Source organism: Raphanus sativus, chromosome 6 (assembly GCF_000801105.2).
Source record: "Raphanus sativus cultivar WK10039 chromosome 6, ASM80110v3, whole genome shotgun sequence".
Lineage (NCBI taxonomy): Eukaryota > Viridiplantae > Streptophyta > Magnoliopsida > Brassicales > Brassicaceae > Raphanus > Raphanus sativus.
The window spans coordinates 22651397-22677253 of record NC_079516.1 but is presented as its reverse complement, the minus strand read 5'-3'; the positions used below and the strand labels follow the sequence as shown (position 1 = coordinate 22677253).

The 25857-nt window shown below is 43.7% G+C and overlaps 1 protein-coding gene and 1 long non-coding RNA gene across 2 annotated transcripts; both read left to right on the top strand.

Annotated features, from left to right (window-relative positions):
- Positions 1–1452, top strand: LOC130495657 (uncharacterized). Its single transcript, XM_056987086.1, has one exon. It carries the CDS (start codon positions 1–3, stop codon positions 1450–1452), a length of 1452 nt encoding a protein of 483 aa, XP_056843066.1.
- A 4117-nt stretch (positions 1453–5569) lies between these two features.
- Positions 5570–7958, top strand: LOC108810638 (uncharacterized). The gene is made up of 4 exons (XR_001943147.2): positions 5570–6757; positions 6853–6966; positions 7274–7339; positions 7774–7958. It is a non-coding gene; the product is annotated as an uncharacterized LOC108810638 (long non-coding RNA).
- Positions 7959–25857: the final 17899 nt, after the last annotated feature.

Here is a 25857-nt window from a genome sequence, read left to right as displayed (position 1 = left end):
ATGCAAACGACGTCACAAGTACAAAGCGATACGATCTCTACTGCCTTAGCTGCGGTAACAGAACAACTCGCGACTCTAACGACGGTCTTAACAACTCGCTTGGCCCCTCCAGCCCAGCCGGTCGTTCACGACCCACTCCAACCCGCGCACCTTCATCCTCCGCCACCAATTCTCCAGCAACAACAACTCCCACCTGTTCACCCTCCTCGCCAACACCAACATCGATTACAAAACCAATACCAGTTCGGTGATGTTCGAGCTCAGGATATGTACGAAGAAGAGGAAGAAGATCATAGACGAGTTTATCGAGAAGACATACGACAACGAGATATCATCAACAATCGATGGGAAAACAGCTTTAAGGTTGACATACCTGAATTTCACGGAGGTCTTAAAGGTGATGATCTTGTTGACTGGTTGATCTCTGTTGAAGAAATTCTTGACTTTAAGCAAGTTCCTCCTCACCGGCGGGTCTCTCTTGTTGCTATGCGTTTTCGTGGACACGCCGCGACATGGTGGAAACAACTCAAAACAACTCGTTCACGCACGGGAAAAACTCCAATCCAGTCGTGGGACAAGCTCACCAAACACTTGCGCCAAACCTTCTTGCCGCACAACTACGAACGCACCATGTATACCAGACTGCAGAATCTTCGTCAACGATCACGCACCGTAGATGAATACGCAGAAGAGTTTGCTTTGTTGTTAACTCGTAATGAGATTAATGACAGTCAAATTCAACTGGTCTCGCGTTTTATTGGAGGTCTCCGACCTCAACTACAGACGGCAATGGCCCAGTTCGATCCTTCGACTATCGGTGAAGCTCATCGTCGTGCAGCATCTTTTGAACAACAATCTCGGTCGGCTAACTGGAGTGCTTCCTCTACACGCCCGCGGTCTCAAGACCAGACAGCCAGCACTACACCTTCTCCGTCAGCAAAAGACGTTGCAGATGCTACCACGTCGGCAACAAAACCTGCGGCACAAGACGAGCAACAGCTTCGCCGTTCAACGCGACCAAACACAGTGCGTTGTTACTCTTGCGGAGAACCAGGTCACAGGATAAATGCTTGTCCTCATGCCTCGCGAAGAGGATTAGTACTCGATGATTCCATCGATGAAGTGTATGATTCTCAGGAAGAAGAAGACCAAGAAGATGCCTCCAACGTCCATCACACGTCTGGCGATAGTGGTCGGCTCCTGATTCTTCATCGATCTTGTCTAGCACCACAAAAAAAAGACGACAAGTGGTTGAGAACAAATATTTTTCGTTCCACTTGTACCATTAACGACCGCATCTGCAACTTTATCATCGACTCGGGTTGTTGTCGTAATGTCATCTCTGCAGAAGCAGTAAGAAAATTGGGCATTCCCACAGAATCTCACCCGGCACCTTACTCGTTGGGATTGTTCCCGGCGCTACTCTCCCTAACCGGCCTCACTACCGTATGAGTCCGAGCGAGCACGAAGAACTTCGTCGCCAAGTAGAAGATCTCCTGCGTAAAGGACATATTAAAGAGAGTTTGAGTCCGTACGCTGTCCCAGCTCTTTTGATTCCCAAAAAAGATGGCACTTGGCGTATGTGTGTGGATAGTCGCGCTATCAACAAAATAACTATTCGTTACAGGTTTCCAATTCCAAGACTCGATGACCTGTTGGATCAGATTGGATCAGCGAATTTTTTTTCAAAAATCGATCTCAAGAGCGGATATCATCAGATTCGTATTCGTCCCAGTGATGAGTGGAAAACAACTTTTAAGACTCGCGAAGGTCTCTTTGAATGGCTAGTCATGCCTTTTGGCTTGTCAAATGCACCTAGCACCTTTATGAGGATTATGAATCAAGCTCTCCGAGATTTCATTGGGAGATTTGTGGTCGTTTATTTTGACGACATACTCATATTTAGCGCCTCTTTACAAGATCATGAAGCACATCTACGGCAGGTTCTTACCGTCTTACGCAGAGAAAAGCTTTTTGCAGCAGCCCAGAAGTGTGAATTTGGAGTTTCCCAGGTTCTTTTCTTGGGATACATCGTCTCCGACCAAGGACTTTCGGTGGATATGTCCAAGTTCGAAGCTGTCCGATCATGGCCTCTACCAACCACAGTCTCTGAAGTTCGGAGTTTTCATGGTCTTGCCTCTTTTTATAGACGTTTCGTCGAGCACTTCAGCACTATCATGGCACCTATCACTTCTTGTATGAAGGAAGGCAGGTTTGCTTGGACGCATGAAGCAACCGCAGCCTTCGAGTTGATTAAGGAGAAGCTTACATCGGCACCTATTCTTGTCCTTCCAGACTTCTCAGCTACCTTCGAACTTCATTGTGATGCGTCAAAACTTGGCATTGGAGCGGTTCTCAGTCAACACGGGCGTCCAGTGGCCTATTTTAGTGAGAAACTCGCCGGTGCTCGCAGTCGCTATAGCACGTACGATGTTGAGTTTTATGCGATTGTTCAGGCTATTAAGCATTGGCGTCACTATCTAGTTCATCGCGACTTCGTGCTTTTCACTGACCATGATGCCCTTCGCCATCTGGATAGTCAAGCTAAGGTGTCTTCCAGGCATGCTGGTTGGATCTCGTATCTCCAACAGTTCACGTTCTCCATTCGTCATCAATCCGGCGCAACCAACCGAGTCGCAGATGCACTTAGTAGGCGTCATTCTTTGCTTACTACTATGCATACAAGGGTTACAGGGTTTGAGTCATTCGCAGATTTATATTCCACCGATGCCTTCTTTGCCAAGATTCATGCCGACTTGGGACTCGGTATTAATGATGACTATATGTTACTTGACGGCTTTGTATTTAAAGGGTTGCGTTTGTGCGTTCCTGAGTGTAGTCTCCGTCTACAGATCATCAGTGAGTTACACAATGAAGGGCATGTGGGCAGAGATCGTACCCTTCATCTGGTGTCATCGTCTTACTTTTGGCCTACACTTCGTCGAGATGTTGAGCGTTTTGTGGCTCGCTGCAGAGTCTGCCAACACGCGAAAGGGAAAGCGACCAATGCGGGTCTCTATCTTCCCCTACCTGTCCCTTCACAACCATGGACAGACGTGAGTATGGATTTCGTTTTAGGCTTACCTCGAACACATAAAGGTCATGATTCTATTTTGGTGGTGGTCGACCGATTTTCGAAGATGGCGCATTTTGTGGCTTGTAAGAAGACGACAGACGCGGTCACCGTGGCTACTCTTTTCTTTCGTGAAATCTATCGTTTGCACGGGTTACCCTCTTCCATTGTTTCAGACCGGGATACTCGATTTATTAGTCACTTTTGGCGTTCTCTTTGGAAATTGTTGGGTACTAAGCTTGATATGAGTTCTGCTTATCATCCACAGACGGACAGTCAGACTGAAGTGACTAACCATTCCCTTGGTAATCTACTGCGTTGTCTTGTTGGCGACAACATCAAGTCATGGGACTCCAAGCTCGGACAAGCTGAATTCGCCCATAACCATGCGCTTAACCGGAGTTTAGGCTACTGCCCTTTTCAAGTCGTGTACGGTATCATCCCTCGATGTCCGTTGGACTTAGCAACCGTGCCTGACTTATCTCGGCATCATGGTGAAGCAGTCGACTTTGTCACTGATTTGCAGGAGATACATCAGTCCGCTAAACAGAACTTGATTCAAGCAGCATCGAAATACAAATTGGCTGCAGATTCCAAGCGTCGAGAGGTTCTTTTCACTCCAGGCGATCTGGTTTGGGTTTATCTTACTAAGGAGCGCCTTCCTCTACGAGAATATAACAAACTGAAATCAAAGAAGATAGGACCAGTGGAGATTGTCGAGTGTATCAATCCCAATGTTTACAGAGTCAAGCTTCCTCCTGGTTTGCGGATGTCCGATGTCTTCAACGTCAAACACCTTTCCCATTTCCATGGCGATAACGAGGTCTCGGATTCGTGGTCGAATCCTTCTCCACCCGGAGGAACCTGATGCAGCGCACCGTCATCACCGTGGGCCTCGTACTACGTCGGCCTATTACTTGTGTTTTAAGTTTTGGGTTTTCCTTTTAATTATAAGATTAGTTATAGTTAACTTTCCTTTTCGTATTAGGTTAAGGCTTTGAGAAGTAGTTTAAATAGCAAGCTTGAGATCATGTAATTGACACCTTTGGATTTTGATTAATAAAACTTGAAGGTCTTTAAGAGTTCTAACGAACACTGCGAAGAGTATTCGCGCCCTTAAGAGTTCTAACGAACACTGCGAAGAGTATTCGCCACCATTATCATCTTCTTCGAGCTACCTTAAGCTCCAAGTTATCTATTTAGGGTTCAAAACTTCGAACCTTGACCTATATAGCTTCCGCCTCTCCATCAGTGTGGAAACCTATCTTCTGTAAAACCTTTGATTTAAAGTCCAATTCATACATGTCATAGGCTTTAGACTTATTTGTTTTCACTGCCATGGAGCAGTTTTTCTGAGCTTGAGAGGTTTTTAGATACTGAAGAATCTCATGCGTTATTATGACATTGTATGAAATGGCTCTCCTTTGAAAAAAAACTGATTGGTTCTCTGATATGAAGAAACTCAATACTAGTTTTAGGCATACAGTCAGCATGTTTGAGATTATCTTGTAGAAAACAACACATAGGACAATCGGGCTATAGTCTTCTACTCTCTTTCCATCTAGGTTCTTAGGAATGAGTCTAGCATGTGTGGTGTTGACTTATGGAGTCAGATTTCTTGAAGAGAAAAACATTTGTATCTCTTTGACCACTGCAGACCCTATCACATCCTAGTTTGGAGGAAACTAGCCTAGAATCCATCTTGTCTCACGGCCTTGTCAGCATTAATCGCAAAGGTTGCTTCTTTGATCTCTTCGGGTGTTGGAGGTCTTATGAGTTCCTCATCCATCTTCTCTGATACACTGAACATCCTCAATGGATTGGGTACCATCAAAAGGAATGGATGTAAAAGATTATCATAAACTTGCATATAATCTCAGATATTTGCTCCTCCTCAAAACAAGGTAAACCATCTTCATCCTTTAGGACTGACATCCTATTTTTGCTTTCTTCCTTTTGTTATTACATGAAAGTACCATGTATTTGAGTCCCCTAATGATAGCCACAGTTTTCTATACTCCTTTGCTTCCAAAACTCCTCTTATGATTAATAAGCTTGTAGAAGTTTTGCATTCAGCTTATTCAGCTCAGACAGCTTTGTTTCATCAATTATTGGACCATACAGCTTCATTTCTTCATTTAGGCTATCTTTGAGCTTCTCAGTCTCTTCATTGTTATTTCCATGGAACTCTTTTCTCCATTTGCAGATGGCCCTTCTACAGAGGGAGAATTTTTCCTCCACACGGCGGTAAGAATAATACTCCATATCTCTTTTACTTCTAGATTTTCTCTTAGCCACCAATAATATCTGAATATTCTGTGCCATTTTCTTCTCCTAGTGTCCATGAAAGAGAGTATTGGTCGATGATCAGATCCTTGTACTTGAGGTACTGGCTTCTGCAAGATGGAAATAGGACTGCCCATTATCTACTACTTAGCACTCTATCAAGACAACACTAGACTAGGTGAGTGTGTTTTTTCCCTCTCCAAAATAGGTAGCTTCCATATTATTTTAAGTCGAAAAGATCATTTTAAGAGAGGAAAGTTATGAAGGGTACAAAAGTACCATCAGTCTTATCAGGACCCCAAGCTTTTCACTGTTCTCCACCAATTTTTTAAAGTCACATGTTAGGAACTATCCTCCTCCCATACTTGGTTGTAGCTTAGATAGTTCTGCCGAAATAGCTTGTCTTTTAGTATGGTCAGATTCACCGTAGACAAATGTGGCATTGAAATAGAGGCCCTTGTAGGATATACTGGTATCAATGTATTTTTTTGTCGCCATTAGTACCATAAGTCCCACATCATTCTTCCAACCAAGGTAAAAACCCCCTCCTTCGGGACTATGTGGAGGTACAAGGTAGGATTCATCCATAGGCATCCATTGAAGGTCTTTTAAAACCTTTACATTGGGGTTTATTGTCTCCGTAAGGAAAAAAATATCAGAAGAATTTCTCTTTAGATTCTCCTTTAGCCGCTAAACTATTATGGGGAGATACAATTTTTATCTGTGAATTAATTGAACTAGGAATGTGAAATTCAAAAGCAACAGCACACGAGAAGTTTGGGTCCGTTGCGGAATCTTGCCTGAATTTTTTTTTCAAATCCATTCGTTGAAATTTATTTTTACGTTGGTCAAAAATACAAAAAACTAATCGAATGTAGTTTGGATTGGCAAGCTTTAAAGTATATTTTATCAATGGTAAAAGACTAAAATATCTAATGAATATAATTTATATGTATAAAATTTCTTACTAAATTATTCAATTTTAAAATAAGAAAAAGCTTAACAATTGATTAAAGACAATTATATAAGGACAAACCTCCTAAATAGTTTTTTATTTATTTATTTTTCTTCAAAATAGTGCTAAAAATCAAAGTAACGAAAATATATTTTACTTAAATGTTAAATTATAGTTATACCATAATTTATAATTTAATTAATTATTTATTAAAAATATAAAATAAATAAATATTAAAATTTTGAAAATAACCAAATTTTGGCTAGACACCAAACTTACTCCAATTGGTTAGTTTTGGAGGCAGAGACACCTACTGCTTGCCATGCACGACCTATATCCTCCCTGAGCTCATTCTCCATCCCTATAAATAGTAATCACTCCTTAGTTCACTACTCATACATAAAACCCAACCATACCAGCCTGAGTGAGTTTTGAGCCTTTAGGTAACTTTCTCGTCTTAGCTTTCTTTTTAATTAGCTTTATCTTTATTTTTTTTTATTTTTTTTTAGTTTTAACTTAGATAGCTTTTTTTTTCTAGACCCTTCCTGTGTCTAGATTCTAAAGTTCCAGAGATTCTCACATAAAATCTTAAAGTAAGATAACTGCGAGATATGAGTGTGTGCAGTCCGAAACATCCATTTAAGTTTTTGAGGTGAGTCTCAGTTAAGAGTTATGATTGTTGTGTGTGCGGTTAGCGTCTGCAAACAAGATTATTGGTTGATGCATTGCTAGGTTGCATGTTTAGATTTATAATGATATGATAATGATTGATGCTTATGTGAGATATTGAATTATATCCTTTGGGCTGTGGCTTGGGGGTATAACATGTTTGTAATATAATGTTATTGTGATACATATATACATGTATGATTTCGTTATATCATTTGCACCTCTGCTTTCAGCATAATTGTAATGTGATTAGCCGAATCTACTGACTTCGGTCTACTTTGATTTGTGAGGTTCCAATACTCGAGGAGGAGTTTTATGAGAGTCATTGGTCCACCAGAAATCCGTGCCTTACCCAGGTCCGTACAAAATTAGTTCTGGGTAGTATGCGAAGACATGTCGATATAGTAGCTACTGTCAACCGTGTTGCTGTATGACGATGCAGCCTTGTTATGCCATGTCTGTCGGCCTTTTAAGACTTTATGACTAGGGTTGATATGGGCAGTTATGACTCTACAATCAGATTTTTGAGACTTATGTTTAGGTCGATGTGGATGGGATGGTGGTGGATAACCAATGGAAAGGGGCAATCCTCAAAGATAGATGATGTTCTAACCACTCGTGAAGAGTGAATGATTTGTTTACTTGATTGCTTTAATTTTTTAATTGCATATTGCTTGACATAATTGATTATTTCTTCTTGATGATTGATTCATATCGGGGGATGTTATAATTGTTAGGGAACTCGACTCACTGAGCAAATTAGCTGCTCATTGGACTGTTTATTTTGCAGGTAACACTTAATAGGTTCCATTCGAGATTGGAGGAGCACAAAACTGTTGGTGTAGATTTGGTACCTTTTGTAAACATGTACGGTTTTGTAATATGTATGATATGAGTTTGAAAATCGGCGGAGCATGTATAAATGTTTTGATGTGGTTGAAACTAAAGTATATATGAATAATAAAGGTTTGGAAATGCTTGGATACCATACCATATGATACTAGTCCTAGTTCATAACGAACTAACTAACGGTTTTGAACTCGGATTGCAAAGCCTTAACTTGAAATCGCTTGAAAACCCATTCTTGGACATTTGATCTTGGAATTTTAGATCTAATATGTGAACCTCGACTCGAATGTTTAGGCATGTGGTAGTTGCATCTTAGATTTGATTAAAAAAATTTAGTCAGTCGTGCATGTTCTTGTTTAATTAGAGCTTGGCAAACTAATTAACTTTGACTTAATCTGGACCGGGGGTGTTGCAATGTTTCTGCCACATACTGACTTCCACAACTGATTCATCTCCAAAGTCTACGAATGCTTGATGATGTATGTTGCTACAGCGTCTGTAGTTAGCAACACATTAATTAAGCTCAATATGCCATGCCAATTTATAGGCTGAAAGAGCACCATTCCATGTAAACCCAAAGTGCTAATCATGGTACTAGCCTTGTACTTGCAACCACCACTTTTTACGCATCTTGCGGGATATGAGATGTTGCACCACCAATATTTACTTACCAGTTTATGATTACAAACCCATTAAAAAATTTCAAATACATAATCATGTATGTCTCTATTAGATAATGAAGCCATGTTTTGCAACTGAGCATAGCTGTAGAAAAACTCAAGCTTAGATCCTTTTCTAACCACATCTGTCATTTCGGGTAAGTTTTTATTTGCACTCCCAACAGAAAATCTGCAATCACTAAACATCTAGTGATTTCTTCTGCAACTTCATCATTTATAAAAAATCATGTTTTCTCTTAAGAACCATATGGTTTGCCACAACAAAACGAATCTTGCGATGATCAACTTCTCAAACTGTCTAACAGAAATGCTCCGCCAAATATCAGATGCATACACAACCTCAGTTTCACCAACCCCATTCACTGAGCTTAATGATATACCATGGATTTTACCCGTTTTCAACCATGGTATACTAGTATTTTATTATATATTTAATCTGTTTTCTAGCCTGTTAGGTATATTTTCAGTTTCAGGAGCATTTCGTGAGAAAGTGATGTTTTTGGAGCATTTTGGAGTACAAGAGATGATATACCCGAGTTGACCATTCAAGACCAAGTCGGAAGTCAACATTGCGATTATAATCGATCGATACTCATCCAGAGTTGTCGATCGATGTAGCTGAGAAGATCCGCGTACTAGAAGATTATAATCGATCGATACACATCCAGTGTTATCGATCGATATCGAGGACGAAATGGTTTAGCCGACTACTTCACCAAGACTTCACCAAATTACGAGATTGCCCCTGACGAGTTTTTAACCTAATGGAAATGCTTAAATGTTCCTGCTAAGTGTTTTTTGACGGCAAGCTTTAAACAACCTTCAAGAGAAAAGCAGAGAGTGTGAGAGAGAGACTAGAGTTTTATATTGTTTGAGAGATTGGAGAGATTTCTCATCTCCTTTTGTATTTCTACTTATTTCTATCTATGCAATTCTTTCATCTATCTATTGTCATGAATTGCTTAGCTATGTCTGAGTAGTCTACTTGTTAGATCTAGGGTTTAAATAGGTTTGTGGGATTAGCCCCAAACTATAACTTCTAAGTTGTGGTACTCATCAAATGGATTGCACCCTATGCTTGTTTTAGATTAGCTAACTAGAACATAGATCACTAGGATCTTTGATTATCTTGAATTATCCATTTGAACTTGCCTGTCTCCCGTTGAGAAGAGCGACAGCTCCTCCTTTAGACCTTGTGTTCATATTCGGCTCGCGCCTAGGCAGATCTAGAAGCCGTCGATCGATATCCCGACAGGTGAATCGATCGGCGCTGCGAAAGGTGTATCGCTCGATATCTCAAAAGGATATCGATCGACTCTTTTTCTGGGCCAACATTATGACAGTTGAGGCCAGAGATCTAGATTATTTAACCAGTGATACTTCACTTGAGTTAAGCGGCTGAGATCTATAGTACCATGCAAGCAACTTATTAAAGCATTTATAGAGATTATAATCTCCATTCCTGAATAAAAGCCCTATGTCTAGCACTCTTTATCACATTTGAACAACCCATCATATTGTTAGTTAGAGCAACTACCTTGCTCATTTTAGGAATTGTTACTTTTTACTTTCATCATATAAACCAACCTTGCCTAGGATTGATTAGTAGATTTCATTTAATTGGTTCTCTAGCTCCTCGTGATTCGATCCCTAAGTACTACAGCTGTACCTCTTATTTGAGAGAGTAAGCTCTACTGGGTAATTTGAGCACTATCAAATTTGGCGCCGTTGCAGGAGAGCTTTGATCGCCATTAGATTTAATATTATTAATCTTAGGTTTTTCTTTTTACCCCCTTTCTGATTGAAATTTTTCTTGTCTTTTCAGGTACATGCCCAGCAGTACCAGAAGCAACAGGGGAAATCAACTATTATTCTCAGAGGATCCTGCACACTTGGAACGCTCAATCCGCAAAGACCTACGCTCCGCATCGATTGACAGAACCGCAGTACCGTCGACTGATACTCACGTTAAACCGTCGACCGACACTCAGACAGCACCGTCGACCGATACCGTTCGCCGATCCACATCGTTCGATACTACTCATCGTACATCGATCGACACTACTCCGCGAAGCATGGTCGCGATTATTATTCTCACGCAGGGCGAGAATGGAAACCTGTATGACCAAGATGGTCATCTGCGTAATGCAGCAGGTCAGAAGCTAGATGCACAGGGAAACATAATCCCTGAGCCTGAAGCTGAGGCTACAGGAGAAGCTCAAACACGATCGTTGGCAGACTATAACCGTCCAGACGAGTACTGCACCAACATATCAGCTATTCGACTTCCAGAGATTCAGAAGCCGAACTTCGAGCTCAAGCCTCAGTACTACTCCCTCGTCTCTCAGATACCTTATTATGGGCTATCACACGAGCATCCTATGGACCATCTGGAGAGGTTCGAGGATCTTATCGCTGCTATTCGTATGGATGGAGTCCCTGAGGACTACCTACTCTGCAAGCTCTTCAAATACTCACCGATTGGAGAAGCTTCGCACTGGCTCAAGCAGCTACCTACAGGATCACTGACATTCTGGGCCGACATCAAAAACGCCTTCCTGCGTAATTTTTTTGATGAGGCACGCGCTGAAGACTAAAGAAGCAAAATCGTCACTTTCGCGCAAAAGCCTAGTGAGATTTTTAAAGACGCGTGGATCAGATTTAAATTCTTCCAGCGAGACTGTCCACACCATGGATTCAATGAAGTGCAGCTGTTAAGCACTTTTTACAGAGATATCGCCTTGAGGTATCAGATGGCTCTTGATACTGCTAGCGAGGAGAACTTCAACACTAGGAATCCAATAGAGGTTGTGAGACTTATTGAGAACCTAGCCAACAGCAGCACCACCAAGAACACTGACTCTGACAAGAAGAAATCGGTTGCAGCCATCGGAGAAGACCAGATGAATGAAGTCAGAGCCAAGATAGATGCTTTACATGCATTTCTGGGGCAGTCAGTCTGCTCAGCTGAAGAAGGAGAGGCTAGAGAAGATGATACAGAGGAAGATGTGAACTACATTGGAGGTACTGGATTTCAGAGATATGGAAACTAGAGTGGAAACATAAACTTTTTTGGCAGTGGTCAAAAGAGTAACTACAACCAGAGTTCACAGTATCAGAAACCCTTCACCAACACAAGGAACTACGGCAACTCAGCTTACCAAAACCCACCGCCACCCACCCAGGAAGTAAGTTTGATGCCATGATTGATATAGTTCTAGAAGGTCAACAGAAGCTTACAGTAAACTTCAATGGGAAGATTGATTTTGTCTTCAACAATCTGACCACAAGGATAGACACCATTTGCACTCAAATTAAGAAACTTGAGACACAGATTGTCCAGACTGAAGACTCTATCAGGAGGATTGGAACTTCTAAGGAAGTAGGGGAAGGAAACAGGAAACACCACGTGAATGCCATTATAGATGATGATTTCTGGCAAGTGGTGAAACAGGAGAAGCTACAAGAAGGAGACTTTGAAGTGGAAAGTTCACTAAGTCTCGGTGGATCACAATGGTGTCGATCGACACCAACTAGTCCACATCGATCGACATCAACGATGTCATTTCCGGATACGACTGCAGATTGCAACGCGGTTAGGATATTGACACATGCTGAATTCACGGCTTATCATCCTTACCCACCCACCCACACCTACGAAGATATCGACCGACGAGACGAGCCACTCATCGATCGACACAAAGATGAGAAACGTATCGATCGACCCTTTTCTCCACCTATCGATCGACACGCACCTCTCACATACCGAGTGCAACTACCATCTATAGACAGCAACCGAATCAATGCACTCAGACCCACACCGAAACCACAAGCTAACCCTACAGAGATTACTGGTAACCCTTCAGACACTACACCTACATCAGAAGGAACTGAAGGAAGAAGGTTAAGGAGTAGGAAGGAGAAGATTCCTAAGAACCTTAAAAGGGAAGCTAATGAAAAAGAGATTGATGGTTTCACTAAGAGAGTTATCAGAATCCCACCAGAGAAACCTTTTGAGGAGGTTTACTTCACAAGCAGATTGTGGATGTTCTTCAGAGAAACAAGGGAGACTGAAAATGACATTAGAAGAAGGTTTGACAATGTCAGAGAGGATATGAGGAAAAGGATTACTTTGCAGAAGAAGAGTGATCCTGGGAAGTTTGCAATACCCTGTGTAGTACAAGGGATTGAATTTCCTCATGCACTATGTGACACTGGTTCATCAGTCAGCATCTTACCAAAGGTCATGGCAGACCATCTGGGCCTGCAAGTAGAGCCTTCACCAGAGATCTTTACATTCGTGGATTACACTCAGAAAAACTCTGGAGGCTTCATCAGAGACCTGGAAGTACATATTGGTAATGCTATCGTCCCTGTGGATTTTCATGTCCTAGACATCAAGCTAAATTGGAACTCTTCCCTCTTACTTGGAAGAGCATTTATGGCTACAGTAGGAGCCATATGTGACATGAACACCAACAGGATGTGCTTGACTATGATAGATCCAGACGTCCACTACGACCCTGTCAAGCTTGGGAAACCACCAGCCAAATCAGTGGTAAAAGAAGATGATACTGGTATCATTGCAGTTTGTCATTGTGAAGTCGAGTACGAGACAGAGTACTCGGGATCGATCGACAGCACCTTAACATCATCGATCGACACTCGCAAGTCAGCAGAGATCGACAACAAGCATCGAACATCGATCGACAAAGGTCCAGATGATGAACTCGATCTACCAGATCATTGCTACCCGAATTTCGCCATCCCACCCAGCCGAAAGGAAGATGATTATTCAGTAAGGAGTTGGGCAGATAGCGGATTTCATGAGAGTTTTGCAGTAGACATAGCCACCTCTTCCCACAGTGGAGACCACAGTGAAGAACATGATGCAGACTACTGGGAAGAGAGAGCTTGGGAAAATTACTTAGAGAATGACAGATTTGCAAATCGACTCCCACAATCGATCGACATCAAGCGCCCACCATCGATCGATTATCTACTTCATCCAGCAAAACGACATCGTCCATCGATCGACATCGCCAGTATCTCATCGATCGATATTGACCCGGACGACTTAAAGGAAAAAATTGGAATTTCACCGATTAGGGCAACACATGGGTATAAAAGGTTGACAACTACAAACACGAAAATTCAAACCTTTTCACCTTCTACCCAGCAGCTTCCAGCACTCAGAAACTTATCAATGGAGGACTGCAACACCATGAACAATCGATCCAACCATGCAGCTAGACGTGCACCATCGATCGCCACCACCACATCACCATCGATCGACGCCTTCAACAGAACTCAATCTCGATTTCATGAACCTTATGATATCAGGAACGTTTCACTAATACCTGATGAATTTGGAATTTTCAGGGACACAGATGGCTATGCAAGAGCAATGGATGGAAGAGTTCTGCACATAACCAGAGAAGACATAGCAGACATCCTCCAAGTTGCTAATGGACCAGAAAACCTGTTCACACAGCAACGTGGCCATCCAGACATCCTAGCTCACGTCCAGGACAACCACCACGTCAACACAAGGGAGGATACAGTTCCTCATGACTTCGGTCAACCCAGGAGTTCACCATCGATCGACATCGATTCATCACCGTCGATCGACAGCAGATATCCCGGATCGATCGACATACCAAGAGTCAGATCGCCCGACAGACGATTGGAGTTTGGACGACGTGCCTTCAATACTGATGGATCCAGGAGATTCAAATGGGAAGCCAAGGATGAATATGGTGTCTACAGAGATGAGTTTGGCTATGCTAGAGGAGTTGATGGTGAAATCATCCATGTTACCAAGGAGCAAATAAGAAGAATTCTGGACAGAGCATCCCTTTTTCACAAAGGTTGCTTACGCCTTCCAGTACACACACGCCCTTATCATGCATACAGACCACCACCAGTATCCTACAGAAGAGAGGAGATAGATGATATGGTGACTGATGTATGGAGAGCTCAGGCACACCTTGAGGTAACATGCACACATTGGTGGAAGACACTTTCCAGCCTTTGGATGTCAGTTACAAGGACCTCCAGAGTGATATTGCTGAGGTAAGAGTGGAGCTTGGAAACATATTAACCATGCTTGAGATAGGGGCTACGCCACCAGTATCGATCGACACAGTACCTGTGCCATCGATCGACATCGGCAAGACTACATCCAAGGACCGACCAGAATATTCATCACCTAAGAAAGATGAATGGGAGATTGCTTACATCAATTCACGGATTGGAGACGTCTACAGCCCTCTCAGCAACAATGTCGAATGGTTAAGGAAGAGGATCGATCTTCTACAGAAAGAGATAGCATCAATTCGCAAGAAAGATCAAGCTAAGAATGCTACGTCTCCATCGATCGACACACTGAATTCACCGTCGATCGACACAAGGTTCGCAGAACTGGAAGATAGGATGAGAGAGAGAGCATACGAAGAGAAGCATGATCTTTTAAGTTCACCTATCATGCGATACCTGGATACACTGTCACGACAGCTGAACGAGTTACAAAGAGACATGAGCATAGTTCAAGATCATCTTGGTCTTCGTGACAGAAACGCAACATCGATCGACAGGCCTAGACCAGTAACGATCGACATCGAGCCACCACCAGCAAGGAGAGCATGCACCACAACAGAAGTTGATGAGATCAAACATAAGCTGTACGAAGCCATGAATTCTATGGAGGAGAGACTCATAGAACGAAGTGATGACATTGACAACACCCTCAACGAAAGAGTGACCAACCTTTGTAGAGCTACTGGTCTAATGAAAAATGAGATAAGCAATATGCAGAGAATTCTAGAGTACCAAGGCCAACGCTCAGAATGAATCGACACAGATGATACTGAGTCGACCGACAGAACTCCCAGCGAACCGACCGACGCACAAGTTGTAGCATCGATCGATACCCAGACCTTGGCAGATCAAGATCAGCAGATTCACGAACAGCACGACAAAGATCAACATGAAGAACTACCTGAGCATTCCAGATTTGATCAGCATCAGTTTGACATGGAAGATTTGGACAGAAGATTGCAAGTCATCAAAGCAGATTTAGCAAAGATATATCCGAGATGGACAATATCAGATGATGCCACAAGAAGCTTCACTGCTGCTGAGTCCAAAGATGAGGGAAATGTTTGCCCACCAGCAAACAAAAACCCCCACTGCACCCCATGAGTCACTCACTTACCACAGTCAAGCTAAATGACTATAATAAAGCGCTGAGTGGGAGGCAACCCACTATTAGATTTTCTTTTATTTTCCTTTATTTTATTATTTTCATTTTTTGCTTTTATTTTTCGGATTTTTTTTTGCAGTTTATTAGATCCAAGTAGAATGATGTTTCCGTCGACCGACATTCACCATTCATATAGCTCGACACCACACGATCATTACCAACGATCGACGTATACCACTACGAATCGATCGACACCTTGTCGATCAGGTTTATTCATTCTAACTTGTTATACTTATTAATTATGATTTATTTTCTTTACCTTCACCACCGGCTGTGTTACACTGGGACAGTGTAATTTAAGTCTGAGAGAGAGTTTACTAATATGTGTTTTTATTTTGGTTTTTATTTAAATTGTTTTTCAAAATTATTTTTCGCATAAGTATTAAATAGGAACATTGATATAGATTTATATTTGATTGTCTGACCACTCTTTAGCACCATTCTAGATTACTGATTGCAGATAGTAATAAAGATGCTAAAGTGGATCAACCTGTCATCTATATTCACTAGCTAAAGATTGTTTGAAGGAACCAAACCTGACCTCCAACACTAATACTGATTTATTTGCTTGTCTTGGGGCTTGGAAATCACTGGATCGGAATCCTCTTACAAATCTGGAAGGTAAAAAGAATGTGTGTTTCTGGTTCCCTTCCTTCTCTCTCTTCAGCGTCTCAAGATCTAAGTTTATGTTATAAAAGATTGAAATGATTTTTTGAGAGGCAGAGGGGTAGGAGTGTCTCCTGCGATCCCAGTATTCTAAATCTCGAGGATGATCACACATTGTGGAAACGAGGGATAGGTGGAGTACCAAACCCCATTATTCGCTACACTTTGTCAAAAATGTATGAGTTACAATGCAAATGTCAATGAGATGGACTAGATGACCTATGTGGCATCGAAACCTGTTGAAATTGAAACTAATAAGAGATTCAGGGGAAATCGGCCAATTCCTACATCAACAAAGACCAACGGTCCCGATCAGTACATCAACATGTTACATGTGCGAAAACATACATCAACTAGTATAAAATTTAAATTTCATACATGAACTTCAAAATTTTGGTTTTAACGTACATTGACATAATTTCCGTTAGTCAAACGTTAAATTGTCGTTAACTTGTAATAGAAAATCGGCCAATTCATACATCAACAGGGATCAGTGGTCCCGATCAACACATTTACACTTCACCTGTACGAAAACATACATCAACTAATTCAAAATTTAAATTCAATACATGAACTTTCGAAATCTGGTTTTAACATACACTCTAGTTTTTATTGTATTATGTGTTAATTAAACTGTATTACGTGATATTAACTGAGAAAAATAAATCATTTAGATAAAACTATTTCGTTATCGTGTAATTTATTACTTAGTTTAGATGAAAGTGATAATTTGAAGAAAATTTATTTTGAATATTTATATTAGAACTTTAAAATAATATTTAATTTAATTTATATATGTATATATTTTATATACATTTATATATGTATAACTATATATGTGTATATATTAATGTTTACAAATTATATTGAATAGTTTTGATTTTTTTATAAAATAAAATTATACTTTTAGTGAATTTAAATAAAAAAATAAAATCTGCGTCTTGTGTGATTGTTACAAAACGTTAATAACCGCTACTAACATAAAATCTGCGTTTGCGGGTGGTAGCGGAAAAACTAGTCGCATCCTTAATCAACACATGACAAACAATTTATCTTCAGTATTATTTGACTAGTGAAAATAAGATAAATCTATTTTATTAAAATTAACGTACAAAATATAACTAACACTATTTTCAACAGATTTATAACATCTTTTATTTCTTTATTTTCATTCATCTTAACTATTTTATTAATTGCATTTTTTTCTAAATAATCTGACAGCTTTTATCAAGAAGTGTAAAACAAAATTTACCCATTTTTAAGTGTTTTATTATTTGACTTGTGAAAATTAAAGTGTACGTTAAAACCTGATTTCTTAAGTTCATGTATTGAATTTAAATTTTGAATTAGTTGATGTATGTTTTCGCACATGTAAAGTGTTAATGTGTTAATCAGGACCATTGGCTGCTGTTGATGTATGAATTAGCCGATTTTCTGTTACAGGTTAACGACAACTCAACGTTTGACTAACGGAAATTAAGTCAATGTATGTTAAAACCAAAATTTTGAAGTTCATGTATGAAATTTAAATTTTGTACTAGTTGATGTATGTTTTCGCACAGGTAACATGTTGATGTACTGATCGGGACCGTCGATCCTTGCTGATGTAGGAATCGGCCGATTTCCCAGAGATTCAGAGAAGAGAGATGAGGGGAGAAAGGGATCAGAGAAGACTACATGTGTGTTCAGATACTTGTTTGAGTTGAACCCATGTGTCCTTTGATCGATACTCCCAAGGTAAAGCATGCACTTTTATTTTATGTTAAGAAATGAGGTTAGTAGAGGGGAATGTCAGATGAGATTTGCTAAGTTGTTGACTAGATGAGTTTGGTTACTAAGTTAGGATAAGGCATAATGAACTTCTGTGATTAGGATGTTTAGACATTAATTGCAAACCCATAGAGTGATGACTTCAATATTTTGAATCTTTGAGTTCCTGCTGTTTCAAACCTTTCCAAAGACTACTGTTTTTGCTTAAGGACAAGCAAAGGAGTAAGTCTGGGGGAGTTGATATACCATGGATTTTACCCGTTTTCAACCATGGTATACTATGTGGGAACCGAAATTCGCACTGTCGATTTTAGTTAAGTTAAAACGTAGGAAAACTAAGTTGACCTAGTTTTCCCCGAGGATCCCGGCTATCTGCTGGGCCACGCACGACAAAGTTAAAACAAGTCTGATTCGAGAATAAATGCGTAAAATAAATAGAGCAAAAAGAAAGAATCTTATTTCCGAATCTGCGGAGAGCGTTTGGACAACAGGTCGAGATCTCGGCTGTAAGAGCTGTCGATCCTCGCTAGTCTCGAAACCTAGATCTAACCTAGTTGAGTCGCAGCTCGCTAAAAAAGGAAATAAGCGCCTAAGTTCTAAATTGCTCTGGAGTGGTTTCTTTCTTCTGATTTCGGATCCCCTTCCTCTGCTCCTAGCTTTGCTTATATACTCCCATATGACGGTCTATCCTTGATGGGCTGAGTCTGCCGCGGGCTGGACCTTTTCCATTTTCGTTGGCTTTCGCGTTTATCGGGAAAGTTGACATTTATCTTTCCGGAAAGTTGACATTTATCTTTTCGGAAGTTTAACATTTATCTTGTCTGGCGAAGATAATTGTAAACTGTCGCATATATTCTTTTAGAAAATCGTAAATGGGTCGTCCGATCAGGTTTGGTCCCTTTCGGGCCGTCTTCCGGACTTCCGCTGTTTTTTCTACGATTTCTTTGAAAGGATGCTCCTACTTAGATGTCGAGTCTTTCGGAAGATCTTCGATCAATTGCCGTGGTGAATGGTGTTTTAAGATAACCATCACCGTTTTTATACGAAGTCTTCCTATCCGTTGACGTCTTAGGGGTTCTTTGAAATCCTGGAACAGAAGAAGGAGTTTTGTTTGCGGGGACTCGGAAAATCGCAAAACACAGATTTCTGGCGACCCGGAGGCCCGGAGTTTTACGCACGAAGACTAGCCGTCCGACGACCCGAGCCAGCGCGGGGCTAGCCGCCCGGCGACCACGGCCAGCACGGGCGCTAGCCGCCGGCGGCCACGGCCAGCACGGGGCTAGCCGCCCGGCGGCCACGGCCAGCACGGGCGCTAGCCGCCGGCGGCCACGGCCAGCACGGGCGCTAGCCGCCGGCGGCCACGGCCAGCACGGGGTTAGCGCCCGGCGGCCACGCCAGCACGGGCGCTAGCCGCGGCGGCCACGGCCAGCACGGGGCTAGCAGCCCGGCGGCCACGGCCAGCACGGGCGCTAGCCGCCGGCGGCCACGGCCAGCACGGGGCTAGCAGCCCGGCGGCCACGGCCAGCACGGGCGCTAGCCGCCGGCGGCCACGGCCAGCACGGGGCTAGCCGCCCGGCGGCCACGGCCACGACCGGGGTCGGCTGTTCGTTTCCTTCGGTTTGTGCGTTTTTCTGCGTTTTAGTTTTTCCGTAGGTTTTTCCTTGTGTAGAGAATGTATCTAGCTGTTGATTTCGAGATGATAATCTCGAACTTTAATGTTTTCCCGAGGTTTCTCGATTAACAATTGGTCTCTCGAGGTTGCTCTTACATCTTTCATATTTTTCCGAGATTTTCGGACATCGATTTCGTCTTGACCGATTTTGACCCCAACAGTTAGCCCCCCAGCTAGCTAGGAATCGTAGGGTTTGGAGATCCTAGCTTGCGGTATGGTCATGAGGAAAGAATGGAGACGAAATCGTGTCGAAGGTCGGGGTGAATAGTAAAAAATTTTTTTGCCTATAAGTACTTGTGAATTCTTTACCATTCTTACTTCACCAAGAATCTCAAGCTAATCTCTCTCTTGCAAATTCTCTCTCTACTTTTTAAGAAAAGAATGACTTCAAGATCGAAATCCTCGAGGAGGCAGTCTCACTCGTCTTCGGATAGTTTTCACGCTGAGGAAGAAAATCCGAAGCCCGAGGTTTCAGAGATCAACAGGAACGTGTACTGCGACGCTGTCTTTGGCACTGATGCTCCCCTTCCCGTGATCCCGATTCCCCGGCGACCTCTGAGGGCGCGTGCAGAAGTTGACTCACCGAGCGAAGTATCCCCGAATATCTCGAAACTCTTCGAGAGTTTTATGGTTTTCCGGAGGAGTTGTGTTTCGCATTCCCCGCGAGAATGAGAGTTCGGAGCATCCTCCGGAAGGTTACTTTACTTGTTACGAGGCGTTCTTGACGCAATGTCGACTGTGGTTCCCAATCCCTGGGGTCATTGTTCAGGCCCTCGACCGTTTCGGAATCGCAATCAGCCAGCTGAATGTGTCAGCTTTGGAGAGCTGGCTCGGCGTTGTGATTTTGAGTTACGAGTTAGGGATAGACCTTAGCCCTGCCGATTTCGAAGGGTTATGGAACTCCAAGGCGACGAGCATCAATGGAGTTTACTCCATGAAGGCGAGGACCAACTTTTCGGTAATCAATGGAGTCACCTCGCACGCCAAGGATTATGTTGATCGTTTCTTTTTTGTGAGGATAGACGGAGAGTCTGTCGAGGAAGGCTTTCTCCATCTATTCCCGACAGACTGGTTGTACCAGCGAGGTAAGATTGTCGCATCCCCTCTCTTATAATCCGAAAGGCGAATACCGAACGTGTTTGTTTTTTTTTTTTAGAGAACAGGTGTCTCGCGCATGTTCCTTCCGATCTTCGGTCAGGAGGGATCTTTTTAAGTCGAGGCCTGTTCCTGGAACTCCTTTACTCTTGACCGGATTCGAGGGGCGGTCGCGCTTCACCGATCGCGAGGTGGTACACGTCCCTGCGTGAACGATAGGTCCTACGTTTTTGCCCTTTGAGGCAGAGGCGGAGACCTCGTAAGGATAAAGGGATCGCTTTCGAGACTTCGTCGGGAGATGGCGCGCCGCCGAGATATGATCCTGGCTTTACCTCAGAGAATCGGGATGTTCCTCCCCGGGTGACTTCTTTGACGAACTCCCTCCGGCGTTTTCCCGTGACGAGTCTTTGGACAACGAGGAGAGGGACAAGGTGACTGCGGAGGGTGCCCGCTTGGTCAACGAGGTTTGTTTTTGAAACTTGAGTAACTCCTCTTTTCTTTTTATTTGACCTCGGCTTCTTTGCAGGCCGTGAGAGTGTGGAATGCATCGATCGATGGGAGTTTCCGCACTGCCCGGCTGGCCCGTTTCAAAGCGGAGGAAACGGAAGGGAATTGCTAAGTATCGGTTGGAGGTGGAGGAGCAAAATCGCCGGCAAGTCGAGGTCCAGGCTCGAGCCCTCGCTCGTGCGGAAAGGAGCGGACGGAGAAGAGCTGCCGCCGAGATGAACCGAAGGGCCGAAATTTTTTCTACTGAGTTCGAAGCGTACAAAGAGCTCAGGACTTTGTAGGTGATTTTCGCGAGTGCCGTGGTTCGGTCCGGTACCCTTAGCAAGATGCAGCGTGAGGACTTCTCTCTTTCCGGCGAACTTGGCGAACTTGCCACGATGGATGGCTCGATGAGGATATGTGCCAGCGCCGAATCCTTTGTTCCTCCGATTGAAGGGAGAATTCGAGAACTGTGGAATCCTATCCAAGTCTCGGAGGATACGGCGGATGTAGGCGAGGGTTCAAACGCAGGCGACGGGGGTGAGGAGGTCGACCAGCCCGACTCTTCGTTCGGAATATCTCTAACCGACTGCTATGCATTTGATTATAATTTATGATAGGCCAAGTGTGGCCGTTTGTATGTATGTGTCGCGACCCCTAGGAGGTCGCGTGACTTTATGTTTTTCGGGATCGGCCGTTGGTGGCTTTCGAATCCCTGTTATAAATGCCTTTTATGAACTATGCGTTTTGATTTATACTTTCGTCAAGTGTAGAGGGTTGAATACGCGTAGTCACTTCGCATTCAATCTCTTTTTTTTGTCGCTAGGTCCGTAGGTCACTTCGTAGCGAACGTTAGGTTTGTAAGCGATAAGAGGCAAATTTGGGGATCTCGTATTCTGGATACTTATGCCTATGAGATGTCTTAGATACCAGCAAGGCCGGGTTTAGGGCAAGACCTAGGTCTACTTTGGACTGAAGCTGTGCGATGACAAATCGGCTTTCGTTTTGCTTGTTTGCGATTTTGACCTGACTCGTACCGTTCTAGAATCTGCGAAGTGCTTATCGGCTTATATGATTCGTTTGGGTACGAGTCGAGCTACTTCCTTTACGAAGAGCTAACCAAAATTTGATTTTTGTATAGCGCGCTATGATATCCTTGTCGGATGCAAAAGGACTTCGTTAGAAGCCGGACTACGAATTTGATTGAGTGAAACGTTTCTGTATTTTCCGTCGGGGCCAATCGACGGAAACGGATTTTAGAGTCGCGGATGGACTGTTTAGTGGAGTTTTAGAGTCGCGGATGGACTGTTTGGAGAAAAATGGAGAATCGAGACCTTTTGGGAACTAACGACGTCTCGCGTTCCTTAAAGATATGATTTTCGTTTTCCTTAATGTTTATGCGTTGAGTAAGCATTTGAATCAAAAGGATTTATCATTTATAATGTAGACTACATGCGAAAAGTGTTTTTGCGGGAGTACAAGGATATCCGTTCCCATCTCCCCCCTCCTTTTTGGCGAGGGGGATAGCTGAACTCGTCGGGTTGCGACGTGCTGCCTACGTACCTCTTGCGAGGATCAAGCCATCTCGTAGTTCTGCTTCTATCACGGCTGTTATTACTCCACGATTTCTGGCGCCTTGACTGTTTCAGCTAAGTCGGCGGTCGCGTCGGGAGTTGGATCATCCGTTTTTTCGGCGACGGACTCGAGGATTTTCCAATATCCTGAGTTGTGGCCTGTTTGGACAAATCCGAGTTGCTTTTGCTGAGTTCTCGGAGGTACTCAGGTTCTTCTTGGTTCGCTTCGGGTTAGCTACTGGGGCGTTCCGATTGCTGCGAAGTTTATGTTCGGCTAGGAAGTAGAGTCGCGACTGTTTTTGGCTTCCCCAGATTACCGCTGTTCCAGTTGGTGTTGGAAATTTGACGCCGAGATGGTAAGTGGACGGGACTGCCTTCATGGCATTTATCCAAGGAGTTCCCATTATGGCGTTATAGATAGCCGGGTTATCCACTACCGCGAATTCGACGATCTTCGTGACTTCTTTAGCCATGACCGGGAGTCTGATTTTTCCGAGGGTCATGGATGTGACGCCCGAGAATCCAGTTAGTGGTCTTGGCTCTGGATGACTTCTCCGAGGGGTATGTTCATCCTCTGCAGAGTGTCGCGGAACATGATATTGACCGTGCTTCCTGTGTCGATGAGGATGCGGCCGACTTCGAGATCTTGAATCACCAAGTCGATGACCAGAGGATCGTAGTGGGGTTTATCGAGTCCGGTCGTATCCTGTTCCTCGAAGGTGATTGCGTGACTGGGAACGTCGTCCTCCGGACACCATCCGGGGCTTGTCTCGGCCTTCCGTCCGTAGGCTTTGATCGACGACACAGAGTCCTGGTAAAAATGCGATCCTCCGATGACCATGTTGATCCTTTGGCGGTTGTTGTTTCCTTCGCCGTCTTGTCTCCGTTCGCGTTTTTTGCCCGATTGAGTTCCAGGAGCGTTATTGGGATTGGCTCCGTCGGTCCTCGGCGGACGGTCAGAATCTAGGATCAGGTCTTTCATGCTCTTGACCGTTGCTAGTTTGCCGTCGAGCAGCTTCATAATGAGTCTAGCGCCGAGGACTTTGCAGTTGGCGGTGGAGTGACCTCTCGTCTGATGGAACTCGCAGCTGGAATTGTCCTTGTACGAGTTCCGCGTCCAGGTGTTTCCGGAGGTCCTTCCTTGCTCGGAATTAACGGCGATAATTATGTTCGCCTTGGACGTCTTCCCCCTCGTGATGGACGTACTTGTCGTACGAGAGGTTTTCTTCTTGCCGGACGCTTTCGGCGGTCCATGCTTTTGTGCTAGGATTTTCATCTCTTCTTCCATGATGATGAAATCTGTTGCCTTGTGGAGGGTATCTTGGATGGTGCGTGGCCTTTCCAGAGAAATCCACTTTCGGGATTTCGATTTTGTACCAGAGGTTCTTCTCAGGGCGTCGATGGCGACTCTATCGCTGAGGCCTGTTACCCTGGACATCACGAGTTTGAACCTCTTATGTAGTCGCGGAGCGGTTCGTCTTCCTTTTGAATTAGGCTCCAAAGGTCCACGTTGGAAGTTTCCCTGTCCATGAACATGGAGAATTGCTTCAGAAAAGCTGAAGCAAGCTGGCGGAAACTTCCGATGGAGTTTCTTTTCAAGTGTGAGAACCATTCGAGCGCAGCAGGTCTCGACGAACAGGAGACAGCAGCCGACATCCTTTTCCGCTTCGGAAGTTTAGACCTTGCCATTGCAATCTGGAAAGACTGCAGATGTGCCTTTGGATCTGTGGTTCCGTCGTAAGTGGGAAGCTTTATTTTCCCAGGATCCGAGACTTGCGCCTCCGTGATTCGAGAGGTGAACGGGGTTTTCTCGACTCCTCGAGGAGCAGGTCGATCTCGGGGGCAGTTCTGGTCGCGTGGTGAATCTGCGATTTTACCGCTTTCACCTCGGCTGCAGTTTTGGCGATGTACTCGCGCAGATCGTGAATCTCGCTGGCGCCGTTTGCGCTCTTCTGTCTACGCTGAAGGCGATAGGCCCGAGTCTGGTCTTCAGCCAACCTTTCTTGCTCTGACCAGTAAGAGGTCTTCTTCCTCTCTGTCATGGGTTTTTCGAAGGCTGCCGCCAGTCGAGCTGACTGACTTCGGGTCCTTCGGTGGTGGATGTCGGCGTCTTCGTCGGACGGATCCGATTGATCGCTGACATCCAGATTGATTCTTTCGACGTCGTCTCCTTCGTTGTCCCTTGCGGGAGGTGGAAGGTTGCCCGTCGTTTTCTTTCTGCCCCGTCGGAGTGGTATCGTCAGGGACGAGTTCCGGGGATTTTCTCGGGCATCTTTTTCTTGGTCTTCGGAAGTTCCGAAGTCCAGCCTCCTGACACGCCTCACCTTGGTGGATCCGCGCGGGAGTTTGCTTTTCGCTGTTAAGGTATTGACCTGTTTAGCGAGTGAAGTATTAGTTTCTCCTGTTCTTCCGACCGTTTTTGGCGGTGGCGAACAGTTCCTTCATCTGGTCCAGCATCGCGGTGTTTGCCTCGGCAGTGACCGTCGATACGTTCCGTCAGGAGTCTTCTCAGCGTTGACATCTACGGCTGGTCCGTCGTGTGTTTGCTTGTCTTTTTCCGCGTCAACAGACATGCTTAACCGGGCGTGCGTAGTTGCGAGAAAGATAAGCCGTGAAATCCCCTCCTTCTAGCGCCAAACTGTGGGAACCGAAATTCGCACTGTCGATTTTAGTTAAGTTAAAACGTAGGAAAACTAAGTTGACCTAGTTTTCCCCGAGGATCCCGGGCTATCTGCTGGGCCACGCACGACAAAGTTAAAACAAGTCTGATTCGAGAATAAATGCGTAAAATAAATAGAGCAAAAAGAAAGAATCTTAT

Bases quoted from the DNA above. Each gene is read 5' to 3' on its own strand.
- LOC130495657 (XM_056987086.1), top strand. From the start codon at position 1: ATGCAAACGACGTCACAAGTACAAAGCGATACGATCTCTACTGCCTTA.